Here is a 27,931-nt window from a genome sequence, read left to right on the forward strand (position 1 = left end):
CACGTGGCAAATGGTGATGTTTTTAAGGAGGAGGGAGAAGATGAGGGCAGTGGAGGGAGGGGTTGTATGCAGCAGAGCTACTATTTGATGCCGGTATGTGTGTGTGGCGGGCATGGTTGAGTTCCTGCACCTATTCTCTGAGAAAAAAAGCCCTTGGTGGGAGACTACCAAGGGTAGAAGACTACTACATGTAGAATTTGGTAGAAGACTACAGTTGTTAGGAAGGGGTAGGAGACCATCACAGGTAGGAGTAGGTAGGAGACTATGGATAGGAGTCAGTAGAAGACTACCATGAGTAGGAGAGGTAGAAGACCACCATGGGTATGAGTTGGTAGAATACTACCATGGGTAGGAGTGGATAGGAAACTACCATGGGTAGGAGACTACTATGGATAGGAGTGGAGAGGAGACAACCATGGCTGAGAATGGGTAGAAGACTAACATGAGTAGGAGTGAATAGGATAGAAGAGGAGACTACCATGGGTGGGAGTCGGTAGAAGACTACCATGAGTAGAAGTGGGTAGGAGGCCACCATGGATAGGAGTTGGTAGAATACTATGATGGGTAGGAGTGGGTAGGAAACTACCATGGGTAGGAGACTACCACAGGTAGAATTGGGTAGGAGACTATCAAGGGTAGGAGTGGGTAGGGGACTACCAAGGGTAGGAGTGGGTAGGGGACTACCAAGGGTAGGAGGCCACCATGGGTAGGAATTGGTAGAATACTATGAAGGGTAAAAGTGGGTAGCAAACTACCATGGGTAGGAGACTACCACAGGTAGAATTTGGTAGGAGACTTGCTAGGAAGGGGTGGGAGACATCCATGGCTGGGAGTGGGTAGAAGACGACCATGGATAGGGGTGGAGAGGAGTCTACCATGGCTGAGAATGGGTAGAAGACTACCATGAGTAGGAGTGGGTAGGAGACCACCATGGGTAGGAGTGAATAGGAAACTATCATGGGTAGGAGTGAATAGGAAACTATCATGGGTAGGAGACTACTATGAATAGGAGTGGAGAGGAGACAACCATGGCTGGGAGTCGGTTGAAGACTACCGTGAGTAGAAGTGGGTAGGAGACTACCAAGGGTAGGAGTACACCATGGGTAGGAGTTGGTAGAATACTATGATGGGTAGAAGTGGGTAGGAAACTACCATGGGTAGGAGTGGGTAGGAGACTACCAAGGGTAGGAGTGGGTAGGAGTCTACCAAGGGTAGGAGGCCACCATGGGTAGGAGTTGGTAGAATACTATGATGGGTAGAAGTGGGTAGGAAACTACCATGGGTAGGATACTACCACAGGTAGCATTTGGTAGGAGACTACAATTGCTAGGAAGGGGTGGGACAGGGAGACATCCATGGCTGGGAGTGGGTAGAAGACGACCATGGATAGGGGTGGAGAGGACACTACCATGGCTGAGAATGGGTAGAAGATTACCATGAGTAGAAGTGGGTAGGAGACCACCATGAGTAGGAGTGGGTAGGAGACCACCATGGGTAGGAGTGAATAGGAAACCATCATGGGTAGGAGACTACTATGAATAGGAGTGGAGAGGAGACAACCATGGCTGGGAGTCGGTAGAAGACTACCGTGAGTAGAAGTGGGTTGGAGGCCACCATGGGTAGGAGTTGGTAGAATACTATGATGGGTAGAAGTGGGTAGAAAACTACCATGGATAAGAGACTACAATTGTTAGGAAGGGGTGGGACACTACCATGGGTAGGAGGAGTGGGTAGGAGACTACCAATGGTAGGGGACCATGACGGGTAGGAGTAGGTAGGAGACTACTATGGATAGGAGTGGGTAGGAGACTACCAAGGGTAGGGGACCATGATGGGTAGGAGTAGGTAGGAGACTACTATGGATAGGAGCGGGTGGTAGACTACCAAGGGTAGGGGACCATGATGGGTAGGAGTAGGTAGGAGACTACTGTGGATAGGAGCGGGTGGTAGACTACCAAGGGTAGGGGACCATGACGGGTTTGAGTAGGTAGGAGACTACTATGGATAGGATTGGGTAACAGACTACCACGGGTAGGAGAGGCCCGGCATCTATAAATAGAACATTTGCTGCAACCGCACATTTAGGTTACATCAGCGGCAGTAAAAAGGTCAGTCGTGTTCAATACACAGGAGGCATTTCCAGAGTCACCACAATCAACTTCACTGCCAGCAACACATTACACCTCCACACTGTACGCATGACTGTCATCATCGAGACATGAAAACAGGAGAGGGCCTGCGGGGAGATGGAGGGGCGGCAGCCTTACAGGAAACCAGCGACAGATGTGACTGGAGAGACTGGGGACTCTGGGACGCAAACACGCATAATTTGACAATCATTGCGCACAGCTAAGCTGGGAGCGGGGCGTCCCCAATTAGTCCTTTGTAGATGTGAAAGAAAAGAAAACATCACGGATTATTTTTTTGCGGCAGCTCCCGATATTCGCGGGACACTCCCGGCACCAAGAAATTCCACTGAACACCACTGACCTTTTTACATTATGATCCTCAATATCCACACATTGGCCCGGATTCAGAAAGGACTTACGACGGCGCATCTCCAGATACGCCGTCGTAAGTCCAAATCTGCGCCGTCGTATCTGTGCGCTTATTCAGGAACTGAGATACGCCTGAATTTTGCAAGACACGACCGACGTAAGTCTCCTTACGCCGTCGTATCTTGGGCGCATATTTACGCTGGCCGCAAGAGGCGCTTCCGTAGATTTATGCGTTGAATATGCAAATGACCTAGATACGCCGATTCACGAACGTACTTGCGCCCGTCGGATTTAGCTACGCCGTTTGCGTAAGGCGTATGTCCGGCGTAAGTTTACCCCTCATAAAGCAGGGGTAAGTCATGTTAAGGTATGGACGTCGGAAACGTCGGAACAGCGTCGGATTTTACGTCGTTTGCGTAAGTCGTACGTGAATGGGGCTGGGCGTAGGTTACGTTCACGTCGAAAGCATTGAGCCAACGTATCTTAGGGAGTATTTGCAACGTGATTCTGCGCATGCGCCGTTCGATCGGCCAAGCATTTACATGGGGTCACGCTTCATTATAATACAACACGCCAAACTGCCTTGCTACTTTGAATTACGCGTGCTTACGCCGGCCCATTGACGTTACGCCGGCGTACATAAGGTAGCAAGTGCTTTGTGAATACAGTACTTGCCTCTCTACATTACGTCGGCGTAGCGCATAGGAGATGCGCTACGCCCGCTCAAAGATACGACAATGTATCTGAATCGCGGCCAAAGGATACAAATCTACTATGCGAGGATCGAAAGCCTTTCCAATCACCACCGGCCGCCATTTTCCTGAAGACCAGAACAAACAAGAGGCCGATCTTTATCTGCCGATTGTTACATTTTCTGAAATACACATATTTCGATTGTGGTGTAGGATCTGGGCCTGCTGTCCCTCCATCACTTTCTTTCTTTTGCTTTCTTTCTCCCTTTGTTTTCCGCTCCATCCTTTGTTCATCTCAGCCTCTAACCACACCCCCTTTGAGTCGCGCCCCGTTAAGCCACGCCTAATATGTAGCTTAAACCCACGCCCATTTTTCCCAGCGGCGCACTTTGGCATGCCGCATTTTTATTCCCCCCCCCCCCTACTACGTCACCCAAACGAATGCCTCGCCCCCTAATTAAAAGACTCCGCCCACAGACAAAAAAGTGTCCTTATCATTTGTTTTTACAATGTTGGCAACTATGCTTCTTATGCCAGTTTATCACTCGAATTAAAAACCCTAAAAAGTACTCCTAGGGTCGGATTCAGATACCTCAGCGTATCTGTCCGGCCGGCGTAACGTATCCTAGATATGTTACACCACTCTAACTTTGGGCGCAAGTTCCGTATTCAGAAAGAACTTGCGCCCTCAGTTACGGCGGCATAACGTGTGTGGCTAATTCAAATGGGGATGTTGGGGGCGTGTTTTATCCAAATTTGGCTTGACCCCGTGTATTTCACGTTTTTTTTGAACGGCGCATACGCCGTTCGTGAAAACATCCCAGTGCGCATGCTCGAAAATCCGCCTCAAAACGTCATTGTTTTCGACGTGAACGTAAATTACGTCCAGCCGTATTCGCGAACGATTTACGCAAACGACGTAAACATTTCAAAACTCGGCGCGGGAACGACGGCCATACTTAACATAGGATACGCCGCACATACCCCTCATATAGCAGGGGTAACTTTACACCGGAAAAAGCCGAACGCAAACGACGTAAAAAAAAAAAGCACCGGGCGGTCGTTCGTTTCTGAATCGGCGTAAATACTAATTTGCATATTCTTCGCGTAAACAAACGGAAGCGCCACCTAGCGGCCGGCCTGAAATTGCAGCCTAAGATACGACGGTGTAAGACACTTACACCTGTCGGATCTTAGGAATATCTATGCGTAACTGATTCTCTGAATCAGGCGCATAGATACGACCGAGCGCACTCAGAGATACGACGGCGTATCAGGAGATACGCCGTTGTATCTCTTTCTGAATCTGGCCCCTAGACTGTTTTTTTTTGGGGGGGGAGGGGAAGGGAAAGAGTAAAAAAAAATGCTGGGCGCCTGGCTGCAATAGGACTGCATTTACCAGTGGCTCCCACAGGGGGCGCTAAAAAAAACGACTGGAAAGTTTTAATTTAAATGTAATTTATTGATAACAAGAAACACTTATTATTAGCAATTGTGTTTTTGCTTGCACTGCTTTTTTTTTTTATTCTTTTTTTTCTTTTTCCATTGTTCCCGGGGATTCTCGCAGACGTTTAATAAGATAGCAGTTAATAAATAATTAATGAACACAAAGCTTTAATATCCAGCGCACTCTTTGCCACCTGTGATCAAACAATTGCGGCTTTTAAAGACCCCTCCTGGGATTTCCCGGCAAAAGTGCCTCAGTGACCTAAATACTCGATTTATATTCATTGTGTTGTGTTGTTTTTTTTTTCTCCTTTGCGTTCTTTAAGCCCAACGCAGGGGAGCCGATCATCGCGGGCCTAGGCAGGCGCACCACAAGCTCTGCGTCTGAAGGCGTTTGGGAGATGAGAGTTATTTTGTCTCTTTCTGTAACTAGGAAACGGCAGATTGCAGAAAAGGAGAAAAAAAATAAAACGAGAAGCCGTAACAGAGAGACATCAAGAGCACTTTGTGCTTGGCGAAGATTCCGTTGCGAGCGGCAGATGTCTGCGCACATCTCTTTTTCCGGAAAGGATACAATTCAAGTTTTTTTTTTTTTTTTTTTAAAAGGCGAAGTATAAATCCTGTTTAGGGACAACTCTACGCTGCCTTTCAATTTTTTGTTATCTCTCGGAGGAAAACATACGGAGATATCTTTGAGCTCACAGACGCGGGAGTGATGTGGAGACACGCGCGGCGCCATTGTCAATTGGCCTCCATTTCCACCAACAACCCCGAGCGTCAGATTCCTCTTTGGAATGTTTGTTTCCCCCGAAAATGCCTTTGGTGTTTTCGAACTGATGCTTGTTACAACCCGATTGTGCCTTCTACTAAATAACGTACCGTATGTAATCGAGTATAAGCCGACCCGAGTTTAAGCCGAGGCACCTCATTTTACCACAAAAAAAATATGGGAAAACGTATTGACTCGAGTATAAGCCTAGGGTGTCCATCTGCATGCCTCACTGTGCCTTACTGTGCCCATGTGCATGCCTCTTTGTGTTCATGTTCATGCCTCACTGTGTCCATGCCTCACTGTGCCCATGTTCATGTCTCACTGTGCCCATGCCTCACTGTGCCCATGCCTCACTGTGCCCATGCCTCGACAGTGGTGATACAGTCACATTTTAACTTCGACCGCTAGCGGGGGTTAAAAGCGCGCCCCCCCAAGTTAAAATGTAAAAACACCCACTGTGCCCTCTGCATCTTTCAATATCTCTTTGTCACTACTGTGTACCCCCTCTCCACAACTGCACCTCTGGACCTCTGCACCTTTACATTACACAGCACCTCACAGCTCTGGACCCCTTTACATTACACAGCACCCTGCACCCCTTTACATTACACAGCACCTCACAGCTCTGGGCCCCTTTACATTACACAGCACCCTGCACCACTGGATCCCTTTACATTACACAGCACCCTGCATCACTGGACCCCTTTACATTACACAGCACCCTGCACCTATGGACCCCTTTACATTACACAGCACCCTGCATCACTGGACCCCTTTACATTACACAGCACCCTGCATCACTGGACCCCTTTACATTACACAGCACCCTGCATCACTGGACCCCTTTACATTACACAGCACCCTGCATCACTGGACCCCTTTACATTACACAGCACCCTGCATAACTGGACCCCTTTACATTACACAGCACCCTGAATCACTGGACCCCTTTACATTACACAGCACCCTGCATCTCTGGACCCCTTTACATTACACAGCACCCTGCACCTCTGGACCACTTTACATTACACAGCACCCTGCACCCCTTTACATTACACAGCACCCTACATCACTGGACTTCTTTACATTACACAGCACCCTGCATAACTGGACCCCTTTACATTACACAGCACCCTGCATCACTGGACCCCTTTACATTACACAGCACCCTGCACCTCTGGACCCCTTTACATTACACAGCACCCTGCATCACTGGACCCCTTTACATTACCCAGCACCCTGCATCACTGGACCCCTTTACATTACCCAGCACCCTGCATCACTGGCCCCCTTTACATTACCCAGCACCCTGCATCACTGGACCCCTTTACATTACCCAGCACCCTGCACCACTGGCCCCCTTTACATTACACAGCACCCTGCATCACTGGCCCCCTTAACATTACACAGTACCCTGCACCACTGGACCCCTTTACATTACACAGCACCCTGCATCACTGGACCCCTTTACATTACACAGCACCCTGCATCACTGGACCCCTTTACATTACACAGCACCCCTTTCCCTGGGGGGGGGGGTCATTTTCAGCACAAAAAAATGTGCTGAAAAACTCGGCTTATACTCGAGTATATACGGTAATTCTACACCAGTCATTGTTAACCAGTATTTCATAGAACCCTGAGGTTCCTCCAGAGGTTGGTTGGGGTTGCTTGAGCTGTAGGCCTCCTTTTTTATGGTTCCTGCATAAGTTCCTCTTGGCAAAATCAGCAGCATGACACCGATGATCTAATATCTGTCTGTAAGGGTGGCCAACAGGGGCGGAACCACCGCCATAGCGACCCATGGGACCCGCAGCCGTGTGGGGCCCGGTGAGAATGAGTGTTGGTGCGTCCATAAAGGGCGCAGAAGCGCCGGCCCCTCTCTCCTGCACTGCTCTATCACCATAGATAGATTCATGCATGAAACCCCCCCCCCCCCCCATGGTTTACACACCACGGTCTACCTGAGTATTGTTGGTGACCATGTCCATCCCTTTATGACTACAGTGACCCCATCTTCCGATGGCTCCTTCCAGCAGGATAATGTCACCATGTCACAAAGATCCAATCATCTCACTCATTACTTAATTGATATCCTGATCCAATCTCAGGGTTACCCATACGGCCGCCTGATCCAAATTACTATGGGTGAGACAAATGCAATTTATTTACAGACAAAATAAATTCCACATGCTCACCTCTGTCTCGATTCCAACAACAGGAAGGCCAAACCCATTTATTGGTCTTTTATAAACAATATGACATCACACACACAAGCACATCTGATAGGTTCACATTATACATTCCATACACAGGGGTAAGAAATGGAAGTACATGTTTGGGCATGCTGCCCTAGTCCAATCAGAGGTTTACACGAAGCAGAGAGTAGATTCAGCATAACAGTCCTCGTTACTTAAAAGTTCCTTCCAAAGTCACACAAGCTTTCAGGAGATCAGTGAAAAGCAATGAGGTCCCTGCACTCCAATTACCTCCATCGAATAGGGAACCTTTGGGATGCGGTGGAATCAAATCTGCAGCAACTGTGTGATGTCATCAGGTCACTGTGGAGGAAAATCTCTGAGGAACGTTCCCAACACCTCATTGTATCTATTCCACCAAGAATGAAGGCAAAAGGAGGGTCCAACCTGCTACTAGCAAGGTGTACCTAATAAAGTGGCCGGTGAGTGTGGTATCTCTAAGATCTTACACATTTCCTGTATTGGAAAGCGAGGCGCCTTGGTTCGCACCTTCATTAGTAAATGTCACCTGATTCGTCAGTACAGATGTCGCATACCTAGAGGTCTCAAATTAGTGATTTCACAACCGATTGTTAGCGGGTTGCACAGCGACACCCGAGACATACAACAGGAGGACCTTTCACACATGTGAGAGGAGTCTACCAATGTGACACACGCCGGGATAATGATATGTTGACAAGTGCGGGATTCATTACACGCATCATCATTTTATGCAAATTAAAGTGATTACAAGTCATTCACATCCTCCTGTAAACACGCCGGATAAACGCTTCCCAATCCAACGTTCCTTGAGAATTTTTCTTAAAGCCGAGGTTTTACCCGATTTTATTTTACTTTTCCCCGTTCCTCCTTTCCTGTATAGCAAAACACGCTATCAAGATTTTTTAATAAAACGTTTTTTGGTTTTTCACCACACCTAATTTTACACACAGTGGGCCGGATTCACGTAGAATCGCGTATCTTTGTGCGGGCGTAACGTATCCTATTTACGTTACGCCGCCACAACTTTGTCAGGCAAGTGCAGTATTCTCAAAGCAAAGTTGCGGCGGCGTAGCGTAAATAGGCCGGCGTAAGCACGCCTAATTCAAATGTGGAAGATGTGGGCGTGTGTTATGTAAATGTATTGTGACCCCACGTAAATTACGCTTTCTCCGAACGGCGCATGTGCCGTCCGTGAAAGTATCCCAGTGTGCATTGCTCCAAATTAACCCACAAGAAGCCAATGCTTTCGACGTGAACGTAAATAACGCCTAGCCCTATTCGCGAACGACTTACGCAAACGACGTAAAACGTGAAAAATTCGACGCTGTTCCGACATCCATACCTAACATTGGTATGCCTCATCTACGCCTCATAGAGCAGGGGCAACTTTACGCCGGAAAAAGCGTTACGTAAATGGCGTATCTGTACTGCGACGGCCAGGCGTACATTCGTGAATTGGCGTATCTAGCTGATTTACATATTTCTAGGCGTAAATCAGCGTACACGCCCCTAGCGGCCAGCTTAAATATGCAGTTAAGATCCGACGGCGTAGGAGACTTACTCTGGTCGTATCTTATACAAATTCTGGCGTATCTGATTCTTTGAATCAGGCGCCAAGATACGATGCCTCAGACTCAGAGTTACGACGGCGTATCTCCTACCTAAATCTGGGCCAGTGACTTCATAATTGGGTTTTAGAAAAATAAATTAAAGAATTATATATATGTATATATATATATAATTATTTTATAATTTTATATATATTCTTATCATTTTCCTTCCAATTCACAATTATGTGACACTTTGTGTGTCTCACATAAAATCCCAATAAAATACTTTTACGTTTTTGGCTGTAACATGACAAATTGTGGAAAATTTCAAGGGGTATGAATACTTTTTCACACACTGTGTGTGTGTGTGAGTGTTTGTTAGAGAACCTTAGTGAACAAACAGCATCATGAAGGCCAAGGAACACACCAGACAGGTCAGGGATAAAGTTGTGGAGAAGTATAAAGCAGGGTTAGGTTATAAAATAATCTCCCAAGCTTTGATCATCTCACGGAGCTTCTGATCAATCCATCATCGAAAAATGAAAAGAGTATGGCACAACCGCCAACCTACCAAGACCTGGCCGTCCACCTAAACTGACCGGGCCGGGCAAGGAGAGCATTCATCAGAGAAGTAACCAAGAGGCCCATGGTAACTCTGGAGGAGCTGCAGAGATCCACAGCTCAGGGGGGAGAATCTGTCCACAGGACAACTATTAGTGGTCTCTCCACAAATCTGCCCTTTATGGAAGAGTGACAAGAAGAAAGACATTGGAGAAAGAAAGACATAAGAAGTCCTGTTTGCAGTTTGTGAGAAGCCATGTGGGGGAGGGGACACAGCAAACATGTGGGGGAGGGGACACAGCAAACATGTGGAAGAAGGTGCTCTGGTCACATGACACCAAAATTTAACTTTTTGGCCTAAAAACAAAACGCTATGTGTGGGAAAACTAACACTGCACATCACCCTGAACACACCATCCCCACTGTGAAACATGGTGGTGGCAGCATCATGTGGTGGGGATGCTTTTCTTCAGCAGGGACAGGGAAGCTGGTCAGAGTTGATGGGAAGATGGATGGAGACAAGTACATGACAATCTTAGAAGAAAACCTGTTAGAGTCTGAAAAAGACTTGAGACTGGGGGGGTTCACCTTCCAGCAGGACAACGACCCTAAAGTACAGCCAGAGCTACAATGGAATGGTTTAGATCAAAGCCTATTCATGTGTTAGAATGGCCCAGTCACAGTCCAGACCTAAATCCCATTGAGAATCTGTGGCAAGACCTGAAAATTGCTGATCACAGACGCTCTCCATCCAATCTGACAGAGCTTGAGATATTTTACAAAGAAGAAGAAGAATGGAGGAGAAATGTTCCTCTCTAGATGTGCAAAGCTGGTAGAGACCCCCCCAAAAACACTTGTAGCTGTAATTGCAGTACAAGTCTCCGTCAATAACCAACCAAAGCCTCCAACAGAATTACAAAAATGATTTCCAGCCAGCAGAAAGGACCTTGCGTCACCCGTATGGATGGAATTCTCGGCGTCCCGTAAGGTTAAATCTTTCCTGATTTTGCAATATAAACATTGCGTTTCAATCCACTTCACCATATACCGCCACTGGAGTGAAAACCTTCTTATCGGATATTAAATTATCATTAATCAGCATTTGATTTCGCTGAACCTCTACAAAATGCAGCGTATTTTAATCAGAAAATCACCTAAAAATAGCGCCGTACCGGTTGGATCTCGGTCTCACGCCAATTTAAACACTCGCCTACCAGGCCTATTCTGACACTTCGCTCCTACATGTTAAAATCATAGGGGCAGATCCACAAAGATCTGCCCCGGCGCATCGTATCCGAGATACGCTACGCCGCCGTACCTTACCTGGCTTTAAATCAAATCCATAAAGAATTTGCGCCGTAAGTTACGGCGGCGTAGTGTATCTCAAGCGGCGTAACGGCGCGGAATTCAAATCGGCGATTAGGGGGCGTGTTTCATTTAAATGAAGCGCGTCCCCGCGCCGAATGAACTGCGCATGCGCCATCCCTAAATTTCCCACCGTGCATTGCGCTAAATGACGTCGCAAGGACATCATTTTTTTTAACAGACGTGAATTACGTCCATCCCGATTCACGGACGACTTACGCAAACAAAAAAAAAAATTCTAAATAAACGCGGGAACGACGGCCATACTTAACATGGCAGGTCTAACTATACGCCACAAAATACCAGCTTTAACTATACGCCGGAAAAAGCCGACTAGAGACGACGTAAAGGAATGCGCCGGCCGCTTGTACGTTCGTGGATCGTCGGAAATAGCTAATTTGCATACCCGACGCGGAAAACGACGCGAATGCCACCCAGCGGACGCCGAAGTATTGCATCTTAGATCCGAAGGCGTACGAAGACGTAAGCCTGTCGGATCTAACCCAGATGCCGTCGTATCTTGTTTTGAGGATTCAAACCAAAGATACGACGCGGGAAATTTGAAAGTACGCCGGTGTATCAGTAGATACGCCGGCGTACTCGCTCTGTGAATCTGGCCCCATATTTTTTTGCTAGAAAATTACATAGAACCCCCAAACATTATATATGTTTTTTTTTTTAGCAGAGACCCTAGAGATCAAAATGGCGGTCATTGCATCTTTTTATGTCGCGCGGTATTTGCGCAGCAATTTTTCAAAGTTTTTTTTGGGAAAAAAACAGTTGCGTGCTTTAAATTAAATAAAAAAAAAAAAACAGTAAAGTTAGCCCATTTTTTTACAGAGCGGGGAGCGGGAGCTGTGTGTGTAAACACACAGCTCCCGGTCCTGTCAGGGGGGGGGGGGGAATGCTGATCTTCTGTTCATACAATGTATGAACAGCGATCAGTCATTTCCCCTAGTGAGGCCACCCCCCCTACAGTTAGAACACACCCAAGGAACATGCTTAACCCCTTCCCCGCCCCCTAGTGTTAACCCCTTCCCTGCCAATGGCAATTTTATAGTAATCCAATGCATTTTTATAGCACTGATCGCTATAAAAATGCCAATGGTCCCAAAAATGTGTCAAAAGCGTCCGAAGTGTCCGCCATAATGTCACAGTACCGAAAAAAAAAAAATCGCTGATCGCCGCCCTTACTAGTAAAAAATAAATATTAATAAAAATGCCATAAAACTATCCCCTATTTGTAAACGCTATAACCTTTGCGCAAACCAATCAATAAACGCTATTTGCGATTTTTTTTTACGAAAAATATGTAGAAGAATACGTATCGGCCTAAACTGAGGAAAAAAAAAACAATTTTATACATTTTTGGGGGATATTTATTATAGCAAAAAGTAAAAAATATAATTTTTTTTCAAAATTGTCTCTCTATTTTTCTTTATAGCGCAAAAACTAAAAACCGCAGAGGTGATCAAATACCACAAAAAAAAGCTTTATTTGTGGGGAAAAAATGACGCCAATTTTGTTTGGGAGCCACGTCGCACGACCGCACAATTGTCAGTTAAAGCGATGCAGTGCCATATCGCAAAAAATGGCCTGGTCATTGGGCAGCCTGCGCCTTCGGGGCTGAAGTGGTTAAGGAACCCCTAGCAACCACGGAAACCCTGGATGCCATTAACACAGCTCTACTACAGTCAGCCGACTTGGTAGCGCCCAAACGCAATTGTCAGTTAAAGCGACGCAGTGCCGAATCGCAAAAAGTGCTCTGGTCTTTGGGCAGCAATATGGCCCGGGGGTTAAGTGGTTAAAGACGGCCCTGAAACTGGTTGTAGAGTAGCTGGCCTGGAGAGAAGGTCTTCTTGCTGAAGAAGTTGACGGAGGAGCCGGATGGAAAAGGTCACCTGGACCATGGAAGGCGGATCTTTGCCCCGAGGCTCGGGCATTTTTGTCTCCTTTAGAGAAGCACAAGAGGCAGATTCAGGAGCAAGGAAGCAACTGTGACCAGGGGCGGACTGACAACTCATGGGGCCCCCGGGCAATAGAAGATTATGGGGCCCCTGGGCTTACAGATGGCCACCACGCCAGGAGGCAGTACAGAGGCGGGGCAGCTAAAATCTCGGGATTTTCACATCAAAAGCATGTCGGTTTCGGACATATCAGGGACAGATGTAAAAAAAAACACAGGCCTGGATTCAAGAAGCAATTGCGCCTGTGTAACCATAGGTTACACAGCGCAATTGCTTCCTTCCCCCGGCGTAACGAATGCTCCTGATTCAGGAACCTCGTTACGCCGACTGCAGCCTAAGATATGCGTGGCATAAGGCTCTTATGCCCGCATATCTTAGGCTGCATTCTTGCGATGGCCGCTAGGTGGCGTTCCCGTTGTGCTCATTTTGCCGGCGCGCCCACGCAATTTACGGAGCTTCTGTTCCGTGAATCGAGGGCAGCGCAAAAAAATTGCGGGGGCGCAGGGCAAAAACGTTGCCCTGCGCCTCCGTAAAAATAGCGCAATTCTAGCTGAATCCGGGCCACAGATTTTTACATACTGTCCCTGGTTTTACTGAGCCTGGCAACCCTGATGGGGCCCCCTAGTGGTATGGGGCCCTCGGGCAGTGCCCGAGTGACTCAATGGTCAGTCCGCCCCTGACTGTGACTACTTTAAAAAGGGTCATAGATTTCGTGTATCTGGTTTTCCTCTGTCGATCAGCGTCTATTTTCAGAGTTCCCTCTCATAGGACCTGCTGATGATTCCGTACATCTCTTCTATTTTTGTGCTTTTTAAGTACGAAACCCTCTTTCCAATGTAAGTGCCGCAATAAAGGGTAAAAACACCCTGGGGTCTGATTATTACCAGAGGTTTGTTAGTGAGTGGCTGGGTCCAGATATAGGGCAGGTAGCCACGGGACAGTGAGGAGAACCCAATTATTTCCAACGGCTCCTTAGGGAGTCATCACTACACAATCTCTGGAGCTCCCTACAGTACAATCAGACCTCACTGGCCCAATACTGCTACACCACTTCTTCTACATGAATTAGAGCAAGCACTACAGCACCGCATCCATGTGAGATCTATTGTATGTGGGTCTTTAACCGCTTCAGGACCGCCGCGCGAACGTATACGTCGACAGAATGGCAGGGCTGGGCAAATGGGCGTACAGGTACGTCCCCTTTAATTTGCCGCTGTGTGGTCGCGCACTCGCAACTCTGTCGTGTTCGCCGGTGTCCCGCGATCGCGATCCCTCCCAGCAACAATTGACCCTGATGCAGGGCCGATCCTAGGCAGGGTGCGTGGGGTGCTCCGCACCCAGGCGCCGCAGAGGTGAGGGCGCGGAAGCTCTAAAGTGCTCCCCTCCCTCCTCCTTGTCCAGAGGCGGAGCGCATGTAGCGGGTGCTGCGGTTCCCCATCCCTCTTGCTCTCTCCGCTGGCAACTGACAAGAGCGCATACCTCCCGCTGTCCCCGGAATTTGTGTTGGGTACCGCAGCGGAGCCCATTACCGGAACACCTTCCGGTTCTAGGCTCCACTGATTAATTCTCTCCGGTGCACGTGGAGCAGTCTCCTGTCTGCCCCGCCCCCTCTGCGTGTGTCGGCTCTTCTCCCATAGGCGGTGTGATGAGAGGCTTTCCGGGTTGGCCTGAGCTGCTGCCAATCATCCCGTGCACTCCCAGAAATGCTCTCCGAGTGCCACCCTCCAAGTAACCAAAGATGCCACGTATGCCCCGCCCCCTTTAATGTGCTTCTGCTCCCGAGCTACAGGGATCTATTGGTCAGGTACTGATCTATGGGGGGGGGGGGCTCTGATGGGGGACACCTGCTGGGGGGGGGCTCTGATGGGGGACACCTGCTGGGGGGGGACTCTGATGGGGGACACCTGCTGGGGGGGGACTCTGATGGGGGACACCTGCTGGGGGGGGCTCTGATGGGGGACACCTGCTGGGGGGGGCTCTGATGGGGGACACCTGCTGGGGGGGGCTCTGATAGGGGACACCTGCTGGGGGGGGCCTCTGATGGGGGTCACCAGCTGGGGGGGCCTCTGATGGGGGACACCAGCTGGGGGGGGCTCTGATGGGGGACACCTGATGGGGGGGGGCTTTGATGGGGGACACCTGATGGGGGGGACTCTGATGGGGGACACTAATGAAGACTTCTTAGGGGAGCATCTCTGCATTTGAGTCGTAGCCATAGAAACATGTATAAATGGGAGGAGTTAGTAAGATGACCACGCCCATGTGGGGGGCGCAAGCAATATTTCTGCACCCAGGCGCCTGTGACCCTAGGACCGGCCCTGCCCTGATGCAATCATACACTAGATCTCCCAGCAGCCAGCAACAATAGACCCCTTCCTCAACAGTAGATCCCTATCAGCAACAATAGACCCCCAGCAACAATAAATTCCACACAGCAACAATAGTTTCCCCTCATCCAAAAGGGCCCTAAATCGTATCTGAAAGAGAGAGGGGGGTGGAACGGTTGGGCTGGTAAAGTGACATAAGGGCCACATTTAGCACACCCCCTCCCCCCGCTCCCCGGGCACGAAAGAGTTAACCCACCCCAATCCTCTAAGCTTAAGTCGTGTCAGCGGAGGCCCCCCCACAGATCTGGAGCCCCCCCCAATCACGGGCCGAGCTGATCCAATTTGGGGTAAGTGCCTCCTTACTAATCTCCCCTGATTACGGGGTTAGCACCTGCAAATGGAAAACAATACTATTTGGAGCATTAAAATTCATGAGACTTGGACACCTCGCGCCAATCTCGCTCCTGAAATGAAATCACATTAAGAAATCATTTCGCTGGGAGACGATCTCACAGTAATTGCAATTTTAAACATTATTGCAGCTTTTTTTTTTTTTTTTCCTCTCTCTTTTTTTTCTTTTTTCCTCCTCCGGCCTAATTAAAATTTGTCACCAATGCGGCAATATACTTTGTCTGGGAGACCGACGTCAAGAGCACCTGTCACCCGCACAAATCACCAATCCAAACCTGGCTTCTGCCCTTATTTATTTTTTATTCACTTCAAAGTGGCGATGCCCCTGAGGCATTTGGTGCCTAGTGCCTCCATAATGTACACAGAGGGGGCAGCATGCTTGTGAACAGCTAAAGACTCTGAGACCTACAGGTGTGTCAGCGGAACAAGCCGGAGGCGAGACCTGGCATAATGGTCATTATCTAACATGGCCACGCCCATTTGCATAGAAATGCACACATATGCGATGGAAAAGAACAGGTGACGCGCACGTGCGCCATGGTGCACACTTGTGTGTGTGCCAGCGCACGTGACCTGTGGTGGATTCTGGTGCCCTCTGGACTTTAATGGAATGACTGCTCCTTGATGGGCAGCCACTGTGCCCATCAAGTTCAGCCACTGTGCTATAAAACGCAGCCACTGTGCCCATCAAGCGCAGCCACTGTGCCTATCAAATGCAGCCATTGTGCCATCAAGTGCAGCCACTGTGCCCATCAAGTGCAGCCACCGTGCCCATAAAACACAGCTACTGTGCCCATCAAGCGCAGCCACTGTGCCCATCAAGCGCAGCCACTGTGCTATAAAACGCAGCCACTGTGCCCATCAAGCGCAGCCACTGTGCCCATCAAGTGCAGCCACTGTGCTATAAAACGCAGCCACTGTGCCCATCAAGCGCAGCCACTGTGCCTATCAAACGCAGCCATTGTGCCATCAAGCGCAGCCACTGTGCCCATCAAGTGCAGCCACCGTGCCCATAAAACGCAGCTACTGTGCCCATCAATTGCCGCTACTGTGCCCCATCAAATGCTGCCAGTGTGCATCGCCCGGCACTTACCTGTCTCGCAGCGGGTCATGGTGGTGTCCTCCATGCTCCTCAGTGTCTTCTCCCGTCCTCTCTATCAGGCATCCAATCACAGCCCCTTACGTTTCAGCCAATCAGGTGACTGGTAACAGACCCGAGCACCTGATTGGCTGAGAGGCGGTTCAGTGTTAGCAAAGCGAATTCCTTTGCTTTCCCAACACAACGCTGAGTGAACAGCGAGCGCCCAGCATGGCGCCTGCTGTTTACCTTTTTGGATGCCTATTGGAGCCTACGGCCTGCCGCTGTAATTCAGGTGCCCGGCGCCCGAAAAGGGGCCAGACACCTGAATAGCAATGCTATTAATAGCAATGCAATGCAATGCAATGCATGAATCTATCTATGGTGATAAAGCGGTGCCAGGAGAGAGAGGGCGGCGCCCATGCGACCCTTATGGACGCACCGCCACTGAGTAAGTCTGCCATAATGTGACAGTATGCAGTGCACATTATGACATTGACCTCCAGGGGGCACTATTTATTTAAATCTAAAGAGTTTGCTACCACTTTAAAGCACCCCGAGGATGTAAATGGGCTTCTAAATCTTGCTGCCCACGGTATGAGGTATGGAAGACAAATACAGGTAGGTCGTGAAGAGTGTGAAGGCACCAGCTGCCTCACATATGCAAATGGAGCATTGTCAGGTATCTTGCAAAGACATTGCATCACTCACCCATGGCGCTGCCTCCTGGTAACCTGAAAGATTGAATCCCCATGTGTAATGAGTCTCTTTAGAAGCAGATAACTAGTGCCGGCAGCCATGGGTTGGCCGAATATTCCGTCTGGTGAAATCCCTGAGGCTCACAGGCAATTGTTGCCTCCAAAACAGGTTCTCTTTAAAATCCCAAAAGTTAGAAAAACACTTGGGCAGGAAACATGGGCAATGCTGAGGCATCAGACACACGCAGCCTTGTACCTCCCGGTAATGCTCCCGCTAAACATGAAAGCCATGCAATGGAATGGCTCAGCATGGGAACAATGACATCATCACTGGTTCTCTGTGCTTATTTATGCAATGCATGCAGATCATGGCTAGTGGGAGGTTGCTGTACATAATGTCCTGAAACATCACATCACCCTGCCTTAGAGCCCTCAGTGACACCATATGAAAGCACCTCCTGTGTATGAGTGTAGTGGTCTAGTAAAGACTCTTCATAGATGACTGCTTTTCCACACAGCCCAGGGATACTTCAGACCTTGCTGCCCTCTAAGGACTGTGATTGCCCCAAAGAAAAAACACAAACAAATAGTCCTCATAAGATATACTCACAAACAGTGTACACATTACAGCATATCAAGCTATTAATCCATAGCATGGTGGTTCAACAGACTCAGGAGACCTCCAGACAGATTTTGAGGGCCAAACCCTCTTCTTTAGAGCCACAGTGGTTCATCAGACTCAGCGTGTACCCAAGCCTAGGAGACCTCCAACCAGGTTTCAACGGATAAACCCTCGTCTTCAGAGACATGGTGGTTCATTAGACTCAGCGTGTACCCAAGCCCTAGGAGACCTCCAACTGGGTGTTATTGGCCAAACCCTCTTCCTCAGAGCCATGGTGGTTCAGCAGACTCGGCGTGTACCCAAGCCCAGGAGACCTCCAACCAGGTTTCAAGGGATGAACCATCGTCTTCAGAGCCATGGTGGTTCATTAGACTCAGCGTATACCCAAGCCCTAGGAGACCTCCAACTGGGGGTTATTGGCCAAACCCTCTTCCTCAGAGCCATGGTGGTTCATTAGACTCCAACGTGTACCCAAGCCCAGGAGACCTCCAACTGGGTGTTAATGGCCAAACCCTCTTCCTCAGAGCCATTAGACTCAGCGTGTACCCAAGGCCAGCAGACCTCCAACCAGGTTTCAACGGATAAACCCTCGTCTTCAGAGACAAGGTGGTTCATTAGACTCAGGTTTCAATGGCCAGAGACATGCTGGCCAGAGCTACAGTGGTTCATCAGACTTAGCGCGTAGCTAAGCCCAAGAGACCTCCAACCAGGTTTCAAGGGCCAAACCCTCTTCTTCAGAGCCACAGTGGTTCATTAGACTCAGCGTGTACCTAACCCAGGAGACCTTCAACCAGGTTTCGAAGGCCAAACCCTCTTCTTTAGAGCCAGGGTGGTTCATCAGACTCAGTGTGTACCCAAGCCCAGGAGACCAGTTTTGGCTCTGAAGAAGAGTTTTTGGCCCTTGAAACCTGGTCGGAGGTCTCCTGGGCTTAGGTACATGCTGAGCCTGATGAACCACCGTGCTATTGATTAGTAGCTTGACATGCTGTGATTTTTACACTGTTTGTGGGTATATGTATTAATAAATCTCAGAGCCCTCAGTCCCAATGTAAGCAGTGGACTGACTCTTGGGATGAGTTTAGAGCCACAGTGGTTCATCACACTGAGCGTGTACCCAAGCCCTAGGAGACCTCCAACTGGGATTTAATGGCCAAACCCTCATCTTCAGAGACATGGTGGTTCATTAGACTCAGGTTTTTGAGGGCCAAACCCTCTTTTTTAGAGCCACAGTAGTTCATCAGACTCGGCGTGTACCCAAGCCCAGGAGACCTCCAACCAGGTTTCAAAGGCCAAACCATCTTCTTCAGAGCCATGGTGGTAAATTAGACTCATCGTGTACCCAAGCCTAGGAGACCTACAAACCAGGTTTCAAGGGATAAACCCTCTTCTTCAGAGACATGGTGGTTCATTAGACTCAGGTTTGGAGGGCCAAACTCTCTTCTTCAGAGCTACAGTGGTTCATCAGACTCAGCATGTACCCAAGACCAAGAGACCAGTTTGGGCTCTGAAGAATGGGTATTGGCCCTTGAAACCTGTTCGGAGATGTCCTGGGCTTGGGTACATGCTGAGCCTGATGAACCACCGTGCTATTGATTAGTAGCTTGACATGCTGTGATTTTTACACTGTTTGTGGGTATATTTATTAATAAATCCCAGAGCCCTCAGTCCTGATGTAAGCAATGGCCTGGCTCTTAGGAGGAGTTATGTAAATATAAAAATGTCTTCATGGGTGGATGTCGGTCTGGAGGAGCAGGCCTGTAGGCAGGTGGGTAAGAAGGTACAAAATGAAAGGAAGTGGGTGAGTTTATATGCATTTCCAAAAATTCTGAGAAGCTAAATCCTTATATATGTTTGTATGTGACAGGAAGGAACCTTTTGGGGAGGGGGGGGGCGTATTTGGGAATCCCTCTACTGCATCCAAAGCCAATGTTCCCAGACCACCAAACCACCACCAAAGGGGCAGGGGGGGGGGCGTATTTGTGAATCCCTCTACTGCATCCAAAGCCAATGTTCCCAGACCACCAAACCACCACCAAAGGAGCAGATGACCCAATAGACTACCGCAGCATCTGGAGGGCTGAGCTGACTTTATGCAATTTTGATGAAAGTTTTGCATAAAAAAATAATTAAAAATTAATGTAGTTCTATTGGGTTTTATTGGTATCATTAGAACGCAGACTTATCGCCCCCCCCCCCCCCTTTCCCCTGGCGATTTTATCGAGCATCCGAAATGGCCATCTGGAACATTTCTCAGCCCTTTAAGCATGTTTGATAGTGGCAGCAGCTTCCAAGCCAATTCTTTCCCCTCTATTAAACTCCTAAATAAACCCATCCGCGCACTCGGCACCGCCGCCCGTCCAGCCAGCCAAGCTCTCGGTCGCAGGGCACAGCGACTCATCGAGAAGCCGCATCCATTGTCACATTTTTATCAGGAAAACGGCATAGCCTGGGATGGCAACAGTTTTGAATAATCATAAGAAATTATTTTCCTGTGGAGTCTTCCTTCAATAATCCAGATGCCGATCCTTTGAAGGGTGGTGAATGGCCGGCTGGCAGGCTCACCTGTGTGCAATACTTCAAAGGGCGCAACTGGGAGCCTCGGGCAAAGAGATGCAAGCCTGGCCAGCCTCTGCTGCCGCTACTTTCTATCACTGTGTAGCAAGGGAGGCTGGGATTGACACAAGTATTTAATGCAGGGGTGGGCAACCTCCGCACTCCAGCTGTGGTGAAACTACAAATCCCATCATGCCTCTTTGCGGCACTGGGGTTCGGGGTTCACTTCCTGCCAGGGCTCTGTTTATAAGAAGATTGAATGCCCTCGCTGTGCTTGGCTGGAATTCCTCTAAATCAGGGGTCTCCAAACTTTCCAAACAAAGGGCCAGTTTACTGTGCTTCAGGCTTTAGAGGGGCCACACTGTTGCCAGTGGGAGTTGAAAATGGCCTGGCATCAGCTGCCTTAAACAATGCCTTATTATTGGTATCAGTGGGAGGAAGAGCTCTCCATTGATTGTTTCAATGGAAGGAATGCTTCCCGGTTGATGGTATCAGTAAAAAAAAAGTGCCCCATCATTGATGTCAGCAAGAGGAATAGTGCCACATCATTGGTGTCAGTGGGAGGAATAGTGCCCCATTATTGGTGTCAGTGGGAGGAATAGTGCCACATCATTGGTGTCAGTGGGTGGAGTAGTAGGTCATATCATTGGTGTCATTGGCAGGAATAGTGACCCATCATTGGTGTCAGCGGGTGGAATCGTGCCCCATCATTGGTGTCAGTGGGTGGAATCGTGTCCTATCATTGGTATAAGTGGGAGAAATAGTGCCACATCATTGGTGTCAGTGGGTAGAATAGTGCCTTATCATTGGTATCAGTAGCAATAGTGCCCCATCAGTGGTGTCATTGGCAGGAATAATGCCACATCATTAGTGTCATTGGCAGGAAAAGTGCCACATCATTGGTGTCAGTGGGAGGAATAGTGCCACATCATTGGTGTCAGTGGGAGGAATAGTGCCACATCATTGGTGTCAGTGAGAGAAATAGTGTCCCCTCATTGGTGTCAGTGAGAGGAATAGTACCCCATCAATGGTGTCAGTGGGAGGAATAGTGTCCTATCATTGGTATAAGTGGGAGAAATAGTGCCACATCATTGGTGTCAGTGGGTAGAATAGTGCCTTATTATTGGTATCAGTGAGAGGAATAGTGTCCCATCATTGGTGTCAGTGGGATTAATAGTGTCCCATCATTGGTGTCAGTGGGAGGAATAGTGCCACATCATTGGTGTCAGTGGGAGGAATAGTGCCCCATCATTGGTATAAGTGGGAGAAATAGTGACACATCATTGGTGTCAGTGGGTAGAATAGTGCCTTATCATTGGTATCAGTAGGAATAGTGCCCATCATTGGTGTCAGTGGGAGGAATAGTGCCCCATCATTGGTGTCAGTGGGAGGAATAGTGCCCCATCATTGGTGTCAGTGGGAGGAATAGTGTCCCATCATTGGTGTCAGTGGGAGGAATAGTGCCCCATCATGGATTGTTTGCTGCTGCCCCCTGGGCAGCAGCCGCCACTGGTGTCACTGTCACACTTTCTGGTACATGTAACACAGGTCAGTTATTTCTGACACAGATCATACCACCATAATACCAAATACCCCAGAGCTCTATTCAGCTAATAAATCAGGATAATAATAGAGAATCTGGCTGCTGAATAGAGGTTAGTTAGACTGTAAGTTGCAATCTGATCACAGTGGAGAGGGAAGAAGACTGGGGAAATGCATCCTCCTGCCTGCAGCAGATTGATGACATCATCCCAGCCTAGGCAAAGTCACTGCACTGGAGCCCAAGAACAGGGTTTTTAATGATAAAAGGTAGAAAATTGGATTTGTCTGGAATATTGTCATGTATTTGTAGGGCTTAGATCTCTGCAAGGCACAGAGCTATTTAAATAAATATTAACATCATCAGCTTGGGAATATTAGATTGCAAGCTCCTTTGGTGCACACACTGATACCAATAACAATTGTATGTTACAAAAAATAAACAAAAAATAGAAACAAAAACACCAAATACCCCAGAGCTCTATACAGCTAATAAATCAGGATAATAATAGGAAATCGGGCTGCTGCATAGAGGTTAGTTAGACTGTAAGTTGCAGTCTGAATCACTGGAGAGAAAAGGAGACCGAGGAAATGTGCCCTCCTGCCTGCAGCAGAATGATGACATCATCCCAGCCTAGGCAAAGCAACTGCACTGGAGCCCAAGAACAGGTTTTTAATGATAAATGGTATATGTCGGGAATTTATTCATGCATTTGTAAAGCTAAGATCTTAGCATCTCTGCAAGGCACAGAGCTATTTAAATAAATATTAGCACCTGCACCTTGGGAATATTAGATTGCAAGCTCCTCTGGTGCACACACTGATACTAATAACAGAGCTTTACACAGCTAATAAATCAGCATAACAATAGAGAATCTGGCTGCACCATAGAGGTTAGTTAGACTGCAAGTTGCAGTCTGATCACTGGAGAGGAAAGGAGACTGAGGAAATGTGTCCTCCTGCCTGCAGCAGATTGATGACATCATCCAAGCCTAGACAAAGTCACTGCACTGGAGCCCAAGAACAGGTTTTCTATGATAAAAGGTAGAAAATTGTATTTGTCGGGAATTTATTCATGAATTTCTAAAGCTAATAAGATCTTAACATCTCAGCAGAGCTATTTAAATAAATATTAGCATCGGGAATATTAGATTGCAAGCTCCTCTGGTGCACAAACTGAAACCAATAACAATTCTATGTTACAAAAAAAAAAAAAATGGAAAATAAATCCCAAATCCCCCAGAGCTCTGTATGGATGATTATAACGCATCTGTCGGCTGCATAGACCTTCTAGTTAGACTGTAAGCTCCTTTGATGTAATGTTCTCTATAATAGGTTGGCACTACATGAAAAAATGAGATCTCTATATAATGTACGAGGTTTGCCACCCTCCGCGATGAGGAGGAGAAGAAGAGAGGATGGTGTGATGGAGCACTGAGGACACCAACAGCTAACCTAGATAACTGCTGCCTTCCTGATCCTCCAGCTCGTCAGGCAGGACCTGGAGCTTCATAGTGGCAATAATCTGCAAGCACATTGATCAGCCACTTATTTTAAATGCTAACAAGGAGCCTGTGCAGGACACCCAGAGGAGCCTGGTCCTGTCACTCCTGTGTCTGGATCATCAAGGGCATTTTATCTGCTTGTAGACTGTCACTCTCTGCATGGCAAGGTCTCTAATAAAGGGAAACAGCTCTTCGATTTTTTTTGTTGTTGTTGTTAAAAGCTGCCTTGTAGCACCCAGATGGACAGGGGGCGGTGATGGCAGTGCCCCTGCGGAGCCCACCCAGCAGGTGACACTGATAACAATGCCCCCCCCCCCCTCATCAGCCATTCTTCGGTATTAATGAGCAACACAAGCAGCTGACAATTCAATCAGATCACGATGAAGATTGGGGGCAGCTGGGCAATCAGGGTGGGGGGGCTTCTGCAGATTCAGATTACAAAGGTGGCACTTTTCAAATGCAAAAAATAAAATAAAACAACCTGGTTTAATATCAAGGTGGGTATTAAAAGCCAAGTACAGTCATAAAAAGAAAAAGTCATAAATGATGCCCCCCCCCCCATCCCCTGTGATTGCATGATTTACACACCCTGTCTTGGCACTCCTATAAGCATGTCACTGAAACCCAGACATAGGTGCAGCCCAGGTCTGAGGAACCAGCCTCACCACCTGCACATCAAATCCTTCTATGCAATACCATGGCAAGCACCCAACACCCATTCATGTACCACACTGGCACCTTAAAACCTCAGCTAGGAGAATGTAAAAGCCTAAATTGAGCCCCTGTGCTCAGGAGGTAGTCAAGTCTTTGGTGTCAATAAAGGTGGCATGACACTATCTGAAGGAGGTTAGAGGGTTTTGTGAATGGGCAAATTCACAAAACCCTCTAACCTCCTTCAGATAGTGTCATGCCACCTTTATTGACACCAAAGACTTGACTACCTCCTGTTTCATGCTATAGCCCAAGGCAAGCACCCATCACCCCCCTCACACCAGCCTCTTACACACTCAGCTAGTGACAGTGTCAAATACTTAATGTAAGCTTTGATTGCACATTGCACATGGCATATGATGCCACCAATACCCCTGCGGGTTCATTCGAATGCATCCCACCTCTAAGGACACCATATTCTTGACCACTGTCTGTTCAATGCACAAGGCAAGCACCCAACAGCCACTCATGTATTGTACCAACACCTTATACCATCAGATAGTGATCATGTAAATGTAAGCCCTGATTGCACATAGCCTATGCTGGCATATGATGCCACCAATACCCCTGTGGGTTCATTCGCATGTGTCCCACCTCTAAGGACACCATAGACTTGACCACTGTCTGTTCAATGCTAATAACATAAAGGCAAGCACCCCACAGCCACTCATGTATTGTACCAACACCTTATACCATCAGATAGTGATCATGTAAATGTATAAGCCCTGATTGCACATTGCACATGCCATACGATGCCACCAATACCCATGTGGGTTCATTCAGATACATTCCACCTCTAAGGACACCATAGACCACCTTCCACCAGATGCTGGTAGCAATGTAACAGATTAGATTGATTTTCTGTGCTTTAATGTACAGAGTGTGATATATAATACACTAGTGCCACACTGAGCTCCCTCAACCAGGCACATGCCACCCCTAAGGACACCAAAGACTTGAATGCCTTCTGCCCAGTGCTGGCAGCCCAAGGCAAGCACTCAGAACCAAATAGGCATCTATAGATTGTAAGCCCCCCAGTGCCCTGCAAGTACCCAACACCAAATTGCCATCTATATCTTGTAAGCCCCCAGTGCCCTGCATGCACCCAACACCATATAAGCATCTATATTTAAGCCCCAGTGCCCTCTAAGCACCCAGCACCAAGTAGGCATCTATATTTTGCAAGCTCCAGTGCCCTGCAAGCACCCAGCACCAAGTGGGCATCTATATTTTCCAAGCCTCGGTATCCTGTAAGCACCCAGCACCAAATAGGCATCTATATCTTCTAAGCCACAGTGCCCTGTAAGCACCCAGCACCAAGTAGGCATCTATATTTTGCAAGCACCCAGCACCAAGTAGGCATCTAGCCCCCAGTGCCTTGCAAGCACCCAGCACCAAGTAGGCATCTATATTTTGCAACCACCCAGCACCAAGTAGGCATCTAGCCCCCAGTGCCTTGCAAGCACCCAGCACCAAGTAGGCATCTATATTTTGCAACCACCTAGTACCAAATAGGCTTCTATATTTTTCAAGTACCCAGCACCAAGTAGGCATCTATATTTTGCAAGCACCAAGTAGGCATCTACATTTTGCAAGCACCCAGCACCAAGTAGGCATCTATATTTTGCAAGCACCCAGCACCAAGTAGGCATCTATATTTTGCAAGCACCAAGTAGGCATCTACATTTTGCAAGCACCCAGCACCAAGTAGGCATCTATATTTTGCAACCACCTAGTACCAAATAGGCTTCTATATTTTTCAAGTACCCAGCACCAAGTAGGCATCTATATTTTGCAAGCACCCAGCACCAAGTAGGCATCTATATTTTGCAAGCACCAAGTAGGCATCTACATTTTGCAAGCACCCAGCACCAAGTAGGCATCTATATTTTGCAAGCACCCAGCACCAAGTAGGTATGGGACCTTGCCCCAGTGCTATGCAAGCACCAAACACCAGAAAGGCATTTATATCATGTAAGCCCCCCAGTGCCTATAACCCAGCACCAGAAAGGCAGCCATACCTTATTAGCCCCCAGTGCCCTGCAAGCACCAGCACCAAATAGGTATCCATATCATGGAAGCCCCCCAGTGCCCTGCAAGCACCCACCACCAAAAATGAATCTATACCTTATTAGTCCCCCAGTGCCCTGCAAGCACATAGCAGCCAGCTCTACCTTGCAAAAACCCACCTTGCCCAGCATCAGCCCATGCCCCGCACAGCACCAGCCCAATGCATTGGGTCCTGGATCATGCTTGCAGTGAACACCAAATGAATTGCCTCCACAGCTCCAAACACAAGGCTGTGCCAATCACAGAAGCCCAATCTATGTGCCAGGCACTTGCACAATGACACCCGATGCCCCCTGGCATCTCGATATAGCATGCATGCACCCAGTACCCAGCCTCTCTCTACATACACCCAGCTGGGTGAAGCCGGACTGGGCATTCTTACCTGCTTTAGCAGCGAGCATACAAGCCCAGAAAGCAACAATGCCATCCATGGGTGTCATGTCCTGATGTCCTCGGACTGGAGCAGCAAATAATCCTCATGCAGTTACTTGGTGGCAGCAAAGTTCCCGATGTGTGGAGGAGGGAGGGAGGCTGCTGTGAGAATGATGCTGAGACTGAGACGCTGAGACTGAGAGCTTGGAGCGAACCATTGCAGGCACAGGGGGAGACTGAGAGAGAGAGAGGCAGCATACATTCTCCCCTCCCTGCATCCCACACTCATCCACATCCATCAATTCTTCACACCCAGACACTCAGCTCAATGATTTCTAGGCTGCAAGGTGAGCTGTGCATGGCAGAGATCCTCTGAGGGGGGGATAGTTCCCTATCACCCCAAAACCTCAGAGGATGTATGGAGGGGAGATAGTTCCCTCTCACCCCAGAACCTCAGATAATGTATTGAGGTGAGATAGTTCCCTCTCACCCCAGAACATCAGAGGATATATGGAGGGGGGATAGTTCCCTCACCCCAGAACCTCAGAGGATATATGGAGGGGAGATAGTTCCCTCACCCCAGAACCTCAGAGGATGTATGGAGGGGAGATAGTTCCCTATCACCCCAGAACCTCAGAGGATGTATGGAGGGGAGATAGTTCCCTATCACCCCAGAACCTCAGAGGATGTATGGAGGGGAGATAGTTCCCTCTCACCCCAGAACCTCAGAGGCTGTATGGAGGGGGGATAGTTCCCTCACCCCAGAACCTCAGAGGATGTATGGAGGGGAGATAGTTCCCTCTCACCCCAGAACCTCAGAGGATGTATGGAGGGGAGATAGTTCCCTATCATCCCAGAGGATGTATGGAGGGGAGATAGTTCCCTATCATCCCAGAGGATGTATGGAGGGGAGATAGTTCCCTCTCACCCCAGAACCTCAGATAATGTATTGAG

The 27,931-nt window shown here is 48.3% G+C and overlaps 1 protein-coding gene across 1 annotated transcript in view; it reads right to left on the reverse strand.

The window, feature by feature from the left end:
• The window catches only part of NELL1 (neural EGFL like 1), a 1,277,601-nt gene extending 1,250,403 nt beyond the window's left edge, over positions 1 to 27,198 (reverse strand). The window contains 1 exon segment of the mRNA XM_040327905.1: positions 26,988 to 27,198. Within this exon segment, the coding sequence (XP_040183839.1) occupies positions 26,988 to 27,045 (58 nt within the window). The 5' untranslated portion in view covers positions 27,046 to 27,198.
• Positions 27,199 to 27,931: the final 733 nt, after the last annotated feature.

Source organism: Rana temporaria, chromosome 11 (assembly GCF_905171775.1).
Source record: "Rana temporaria chromosome 11, aRanTem1.1, whole genome shotgun sequence".
NCBI lineage: Eukaryota > Metazoa > Chordata > Amphibia > Anura > Ranidae > Rana > Rana temporaria.